The sequence below is a fragment of the Macadamia integrifolia genome, chromosome 10 (genome assembly GCF_013358625.1).
Source record: "Macadamia integrifolia cultivar HAES 741 chromosome 10, SCU_Mint_v3, whole genome shotgun sequence".
In the NCBI taxonomy this organism is placed as follows: Eukaryota; Viridiplantae; Streptophyta; class Magnoliopsida; order Proteales; family Proteaceae; genus Macadamia; species Macadamia integrifolia.
In genome coordinates this window covers 18,961,327-18,969,986 of record NC_056566.1, presented here as the reverse complement: position 1 = coordinate 18,969,986, position 8,660 = coordinate 18,961,327, and the positions used below count along the sequence as shown (strand labels likewise).

The window sequence follows — 8,660 nt, the reverse complement described above, 5'->3', positions numbered from 1 at the left end:
TTTTTAAGGATGGTCTAGTTTTCCTTCTGTGGAAGATTTATTTTGTTGGTGGAAAAGAAAAGCTGCAATCGTCCCCTGTAAAAGACCGTGGCTGCCTCTTTGTGTTATCATCCCCATGCATATTTGGAATGAAAGAAATAGAAGGAATTTTGATGATATGAACCATCCTCCCTCTTGTGTGGTTCGAGTAGTTTTGAAAGATCTACAGGATTTCTCCTGCCTTTTGCCTATATAGATTTCTTCAATTTTTTTTTTTTTTTTACCAAGGATGGTCTAGTTTTCCTTCTGTGGAAGATTTATTTTGTTGGTGGAAAAGAAAAGCTGCAATCGTCCCCTGTAAAAGACCGTGGCTGCCTCTTTGTGTTATCATCCCCATGCATATTTGGAATGAAAGAAATAGAAGGAATTTTGATGATATGAACCATCCTCCCTCTTGTGTGGTTCGAGTAGTTTTGAGAGATCTACAGGATTTCTCCTGCCTTTTGCCTATGTAGATATCTTCAATTTCAGGTTTCCATCACAAGATGGCTACTCAAAAAATTCAGGAATTAATTTGGACTTTTCCTTCTTACTACAAGCTAAATATCTATGGATGTGCCTTTGGGAATCCGGGGTCTTCTGGAGCAAGAGGAATTCTTCGAGATGATAAAGACAATCCTTTCCTTTGCTTCTCATATTATGAAGATATTGGGACTAATATCATGGTAGAATTCGTTGCTTTCTTTCATGGTCTGCATCATGCTAGAACTATGGTATTGAAAATCTCTGGATTGAAAGTGATTCCAATGCAGTGGTTAGTTGCATTAGGAATCAAATAATTCCATGGCGTTTTGAGTAGCAATGGTTATTCTTCAAGAAGTATCTAAACGAAATCAATTGGGCAATCTCTCACTGTTACAGGGAAGTCAATGTCGCTGCTGATAAGCCTGCAAAACATGGTGTTGGAACTAAGGCTTCAGTCTCATGGTCAAGACCTCCTACATTGTTTTATCTGATGTAAGTTGGGATTTTCAGAGAAGACCTAGATTTCGGTTTATGTAGCTTTGTGATTGAGCTAAAATCTATTAATGGCCATGTCGAAGGTGGATTCTTAGTTCAATAGATTTATTTCATCTCTGTACCATCCATTTTTTATTAATGATATTCTTTACTGAAAAAAAAAAAAAAAAAAAAATACTCCACTTCTAATACTTTGATCTCTCAATTATCAAAGTTAAAGCCGTCCAACACCTAAGTTTTGTTACCATTCTTTCAAGTCTCTTAAATACAAGCGATATTATCATTCTTCTCCTCATATCATCTACCAACTTTAGACTCTTGTCCGTTAATGATCGAATATTCGAGGATGCTAGGCTAATGCTATGCTTTTGGGTTAGATTTTTTACTCTCACTTGCCTTGTCTACTTATCACCACTTCTAGGCGTCGTCGCAACGTGCCGTTCATGGATGACACCATAGCAATATAAGGATGAGCATACATGATATAAAGAAATAATAGAAATCACAAAACAAAATGATCCATGAAGCTACCACACCACCACTCCTGAAATAAAAAATCTTATTCATGTTGATGCCTCTGTGCATGTTCTCATTAGCCTCTACGTTTGTGCTATAAAGCGGAAAGTAAAGGAGTATCTAGCATTACCTCGATGTAGCTTTCCTCGCAGTGGAATAGATCTAATTGTCGTAAGCGTCATCTCTACACGAATCGTGACAATTAATGGTTTGTGACAATCTCTATAGGAAAAGTTCCACCCTCTTAGTCCAAGGATAATATAATGGAGATCCTTAGTGACACACAATCTCAAATAGGATAGGCATAAGAGAATAGGGAGAGAGAGATTAAACTTTTGAGATTAGGTCAAAAACTTGCTTTGTTGTGGGAAAACCTCTTATTATAGAGATTTGGCCATTTAAGGTTCCTAATCCTACATGTAGTCGACCTACGGACGAACTGGGTCAATTCTAAGTTCGACTCAGTTTGATTAACAGGTGCAATTATCTTATTCAAAGGGAAGAAAGAGGGCAAAAACTAAGTACAGATACTTTGATGTTACATAACAATAATGAGCCAACAAAGTTTTGAAGCAATAATAGATCTATTATGCCTTTAAATGGACATCAAGTTAATTCATATTTGAAAGACAACTACGTACCATAGAGTTGTCCTCCTTCCATGGTCCTTCCATTAGTCGTGCATTAACTTATTGGGCCTCTTTGGGACATTTCCAAACTTCGATTTGAAAAAAATTTAATAATAATAATAATAATAATAATAATAATAATAAATTCTTTTTGAAAACTAGAAAACTGCAATAATAGAAATGAAGGGAAATAAGATGAATCCATCCTAGGGTTGCCTAGATGGTTAGGGTGAATTGTGGATTGTGTGGATAGGCATGCGGTCCTAGGTTTGATTCCTATCTGTGCATTTACGGTTTAAATTGCTGTGCTAAGCCAATTAGGATGGGACGCAAAATGTCCTAGACATCATATTTGAAAGACAACCCGTACCTAGCCATATAATTCTCACTCCTATAGATGAAGCACTATTATTTTTCCTTCATGGACAACGTAGGACTAAAAGTAATGGCACTAGTTTGCCTTTTCATGAGAAATTACAAAGGGTTTGCAAACTCAAGCCTTGTGCAAGACAAAAGCAAGAAAAAAGACGAATCATATATTTTGGAATAATTTTGTTTTCAAGATGATTTAAAAATCAATATATTCTTATCACCTAAAGAGGCTTAAGGCAATCAAAGTGAAGGCTGGAGTGGTACTTGCCATTTCTTTGCGAGTCCCAAATTTGATGGTTCCTATATACGAGTAATTATTCGCTGCAGTGAGCAGTGAGCATCGGATGGCTGAGAGCATCTAGGCACGTATCCCGAGGTCCTCTCAACCATCTGATGTTCAGTGCACTCACTGCAGAGGATGTTTGTGCCCTATATATTGCCTAGGATGTTAATAAGGAAATTATTGGTGACCTCTCTAGTTTTAAGGATGCCATTTTTACATTGGAATATATATATACACACTTGGGTGTGTAATTTGCTTTTGTCTAGGATACCTTCTATTATTCAACCTATTGATGTGATTGCTTCTTTTTCTTCTAGAATGGGGGAGGATTTCCTTCGGTTTGATAGATTACCTTTATGGTTAATTGATGTAGTCTGAGTTGTTGTTGATGTGATTTTATTAGTATTGTTTTAGTTTTTTCTTTTCATTAAATGGAAAGTGGGCGGGGTTTTTTCTGGGGGGTAACGTAGCTTCTACAGTTTATCCTAATTTGTCTCTCTCCTTCTCATGTGAAATAATTCATATAAATAAAGAAGTGTTTAGTTTCAATTTCGTCAATAAGAGGTGAGAATAAAGTATGATGTCTCAAGTGTCTAATTAGGAGGTCACTTCATCCATTCTTCGTTCTCTATGGGTGAAGGAAAACTTTTCCCTAAACAAATGACAATACAAAGTAATATCTAGGGCTAAATTCATTGATATGAATCGACATACATTTTTGTTAATAGTCATGATCATGATACATATTTATCCATCTAGATATCTATGTTACATATTGATGATGGGATTCTTCAGAAAGATTAGATTAGAAAGGACAAAAAAGGAATCCCAAATAACAAAAGGATGATGGTCACAACTATTTAATAATGGAAATTGCCTTACCATTGATAGAACGGCAAGTATGAATAATGAATGAATGTAAATGCAGTCCAGAAACTTCTGTAGTTTCTATCTTATTTTTTCGTTCTAACATAGTTTCTTTATCTTCAACGCAACATACGTAAGTTGCCTTTTCACATAAAAAATTTAGGGGTAACCATTTTCTCTCTTTGAAAAATTGAATAAAGAATGTATTTATTTTTCCGAGGTAAAACATTTCACGTTCAAAGAATCATTCCACGGTATTTATTTTAACATCCTATCCTACTACTCCACGTCTCCAATGATGGCCCCCATATTGGGAACAAAAGGGTTTCAAAACCTAGCCAGCCAAACAGAATCGAATCAAAATCGATATGAGATTATTGAATCATGTTTCATATCGAGGTTAGATGAGGTCAAATTAAAAAATCATATCAAAACTGACATAACCCAAAAAGAAACTACCAACCTAATGCATAGGAAAAACATATTTTTTTCATACTTTTGAATATATTTATATAATAAATTTAACCTAAACAAATAGTAAATTGATACAAAACCAAACCTGAACCAAAGTCAAATCGAAAATCAATGAATCCTCATTGGTTCATGTTTGGGCTTCACTCGTTCTCACACAAAATCGATAAACTAGAACAGAAATTGATCCATATACTGTTTGATGGATCCAGCTCCTCTCTTGAGCGGTGATCGCTCAGATCTTGCCCATAGCTACTTGAGCAATTACCACGTGTCCAAGCGGTGATCCAACGACTCTCGGCACCTCTTTCTAAGGGCCTCTGTTCTGGTCAGTAGATGCTCAATTGTTGGATCACCTCTTGGACACAGTACATGACGATTGCCCAAATAGCTATGGGTAGACCTGGGTGATCATTGCTCAAGAAAGGGTCTGAATCCCTGTTTGACACTCCTATCTCTAACCCCTAAATTAGGGAAATTCCTTTTTATTTTTTTTCTTTAACAAAATAGCATTTTTATTCTACTGATTGCCTTCTAATCCTTTCCCCTAATACTTGAGTGGCAAAGGAGTAAAAGCACCAAAGCCCCTCTCGCAACTTTACCATCTTCTAGCTCATTACCTATCCTCTAATTAAAGAGTAAAATCTTACCTAAAAAAATTTTTTAGAGTGAAGAAAAGAACGCTATCCACTTATGTATCTCCTTACTAAAAAAAAAAAAAAAAAATTATGTATCTCTATGATTATACACAGACAAACGTAAAAGACCACATTACCCCTAATTGAAATTGTTCTTTTTTCAACCCATTATCTCCATTCTTCTCACTTTCTTGTTGGTGCAGAAGACGCTTCAAATAGTAGTGAGATATCTCAAAAAATCATGTAGCAATTTTTGAGTTAGAACCCTCAACTGCATCCATCTTTGCTACAATGAATTATGATATCAAATATTCAGCCCATAGGGAAAAAAAAAAAGAAAAAAAAGGAAATAATTGTAACCATCCAAAAAAAGCATAATATTCCAAAGATCACATATTAATAGTAAACCATGATATGAAAAAGTTATTACAAACCAAGACACACAAAACTTGTTCATGTAGTTCAAATTACGAAATCTTAAAACGAAACCAATTCTAGTTCAAGTAGTTAGGACAAAAGATAAATGGATTCAGTCTATATCTTCTTGTGATTCATATGAAGAATCACAAGAAGAAATAGACTAAGAATCATGCATTTCTTCATCTGAATCATCTCCTGCAATCCAATCATTCCACATATGATCAGCCATCTCCTCTTGGAATTGATCCATCAAAGTTATCTTCATCATCAACATCAGAACCTTCATCACTGTCTTCTGCTTCTTCATTAGTATCCTCACTTGTAATTGCATTTTCCTGTTCAAGCCATTCCTCTTCTTCTTGAACACTATTTTGGGTAAGGATATGATTGTGTATCATAACACAAGCTTGTACAATCTTAGCCTGAGTCTTGAAAGGATACTCTGGTTGGGTTTTCAAAATCTTGAATCTTGACTTCAACAGTCCAAAAGCCCGTTCAATTATGTTACGTAATCTTGAATAACACAAGTTGAACAATTCTTTCTTGTCGACAGGTGAAACATTCGAATTTCTCCACTCTTTTAAGTGGTATCGAACGTTACGGTAGGGTCTTAAGAACCTCTTCTGGTTTGCAAACCCTGCATCTACAAGATAGAATTTACCTCTAGGAACTGGTAGCTTCGCCTCACCTTCTCTATGAATAGCATCATCTAATATTTGTGAATCAGATGTTGATCCTTCCCAACCAGAAAGTATATCTGTGAACTTCATATCAAAATCACAAATTGCTAAAATATTTTGCGATATATTTCCCTTCCTATCGACCCTTCCTATCGAGAAATGTTCGATGTTGAGCAATTGGTACCCATGCAGGGATATGCGATCCATCTATGGCTCCAATGCAATCCTTAAAGTAAAGATAAAAACTCTTATGGTTACCTGATATTCGCTCATGTGTTATGGTACTCGGAGGCTTCAACAATATCGGGTACATTTTGAGAACTGCTCTCAAAATACCGTTGAAATACCGACTGATAGTTTCACCTAAATGCCTAAACATATGTAAGAGGATGCGATTCTTAACATTGTGACCGATTGCGTACAAAAAAATAGCCACTTGTTTCTCCACTTGAATGTTAATTGTATCATACAGAAAACCCTTGGCACTCATCACTTGACATAGGTTAAAGAACGTCTTTCAACTCATTCTTATCATGTTTCGGCATGTCTTGTTAGTATGTCCAATGATTCATTGTGTCTCAATGAAGCCACGTCGAGGCTTATTACGATAAGGTTGTTTACATGGAAACAATTTCTTATACTGTTCCACTGCTATAACAATTGCAGTAGCCGCAAATATTATTACTTTCTTGCGCCTTTGATAATACTCATCGTATTCATCATCACTATCCATTTGTTTTCGTAAATCTACAATTTAGAATTAAACAAGCACTTCAGAAAACCAGTAATGTATTCATATGATAGAAGCATGTATGCAAAACCAGAAAATCGTAAAAAAAAAAAAAAAAAAAAAAAAAAAAAAAAAAAACTAGTTCAATATGATATTAAGGTATTGAAACCAAGAAACAGGCTTATGAGTTGAGGGAGGTTGATCTTAATAAGAAGGAGGAACTAATCCAGGAGAAGGAGGATGACCTTGAAGTTCACTCAAGAGCATTAATAGAAAGAGAGTAGGATTTAGCATAGAGGTCGAAATTACTTGAGGAGAAAGAAAAAAAGTGTTAACAAAGCCGAAAAAAGGTAGAATTGGAGAAGATAAGTCTAGAGAAAGAAAGATAAGAGATCAATAATATGAGGTTAGACCTTCAAAAGTCTATTGATTAATTGGAAAACAAAAGGAAACAAGTCTAGGAAGCGCAAGAAAAATTAGAGGCCATGAAGAGTGAAAGGGAAGAGTTACTGATCCTAGAGATGAAACTTAAGGAAGAAATTGATTATATCAGGGCTCAGAAAGAACTCCATGGATAGAAACGCTATAAGGTTCTCTAATAATATAGGCTTCTTTTTTTCTTTTTTTTTTTTTTTTTTTTTTTTTTTGGTGATAAAAATACTGGGAAAAAAGCCATGATATTTTGCAATAACAATTTTGTTTCCATGGAGAACAAGGTTCCCTGTTCTCTGTTCTCTGTTCTCTATATGTATGCTTCTCATAACTGCATGGCGAACCATACATGGATTTGCTGATCCATTTGTCTGGTCTTATGCTTCTCATATCTGATGATTCATTGTGTTTGATAGGAGGATAAACTTGTTAAGATGATTGCTCAAATCTAAGTTTTAGTGTTGACATAAACTCATATTTGAGAGACATTCTTTGTATATTGGTTATTCATGAGAAATATGACCATCACTTATGAGGATTATTTTAGTGGAACCAAAAAACTCCAAAAATTAAGAATTATCATTCTAAAGAATGTCATCGTGAGGATTTACCGAATCAAACACCCCCTTATGTATCTCTACAATTATACACATACAAACGTAAAAGACCACATTACCCCTAATATGTTTCGTACGCCTGCGTCAGCAGGGTAGCGTTACGCGTTGTGGATAAAGGAATGGTCCTCGAAGAGACAAACAGAGAAAACTGAAAATCCATTCATAATTCAGATTTGTAGAGGTATGGAATCACAAATTCTCATTAAAAAAGACAAACCCAAGAATTTTATTTCACCTGGCTTTCCCAGATAAAGGAAAGAGTATTTCGATTACTTGATTGAAACTTTGATTCTAATTTTATTTTCCTTCTTCTTCAAGCTCAAACGCAGAAACCGGAAGCGACTTTGACAGTCCAGCTGGAGTCATGAAAGTGATCTTCCCAGAAGAAGGATCATCGATATAGATATCAGACAAAGAAACCCAGAGAAAGAGTTCCTTGGTCTTCACTCCACTTATCTTCTTTAATCTCCTGGGTTCAACAAAAACTGTGATCTCTGTTGCGTAAGAGACCTTCTTACCCACTTTGCGGAAGACATGTTCCAAAGCTTTCTTTTGCTTCAGCCACACGAAACCAGATTCTCTGTTGTAGCCCACTTCTTCCATGTCTTTCAGTGGGAGAAGACCTTTGGGAAGCTCTATCTCCGATAATATCTCAATCGATTTTTCCTTGCAGAGGGCTTCGCCATGGTAGATCACCGCGTTCTCTCTGTGCTTTTCGATCATCTGTGATGTCATGTCTTGCCTATGATCTGTTTTTATTTTCCTTTCGGAACAAAGAAGAGATGGAAGAGGAGTGGAAGTGAAGGAAAGTTGGGGGACTTTATAGACGTTTTGGGTGGAGCTGGAATTACGTAATTGTCCCTAGGTTTTTAAAGAATCACGGAAAAAAGTGGGGGCTATGGTCTCTTGTCGTTGTCGGTTACCATATTGGTGAGATAATAATTCGTCTTTTCTAAAGTAGCGGTGAGGATTGACTCTGGTTCTGTGGAGTCGTTATGGAGTTAAA

At 35.8% G+C, this 8,660-nt stretch overlaps 2 protein-coding genes across 2 annotated transcripts; both read right to left on the bottom strand.

Annotated features, from left to right (window-relative positions):
• Window positions 1–5,416: 5,416 nt before the first annotated feature.
• On the bottom strand, window positions 5,417–6,082 carry LOC122092267 (putative nuclease HARBI1). Its single transcript, XM_042662597.1, has one exon. It carries the CDS (start codon window positions 6,080–6,082, stop codon window positions 5,417–5,419), a length of 666 nt encoding a protein of 221 aa, XP_042518531.1.
• A 1,713-nt stretch (window positions 6,083–7,795) lies between these two features.
• Window positions 7,796–8,439, bottom strand: LOC122091174. The gene has a single exon (XM_042661021.1). It carries the CDS (start codon window positions 8,387–8,389, stop codon window positions 7,952–7,954), a length of 438 nt encoding a protein of 145 aa, XP_042516955.1. The 5' UTR covers window positions 8,390–8,439; the 3' UTR covers window positions 7,796–7,951.
• Window positions 8,440–8,660: the final 221 nt, after the last annotated feature.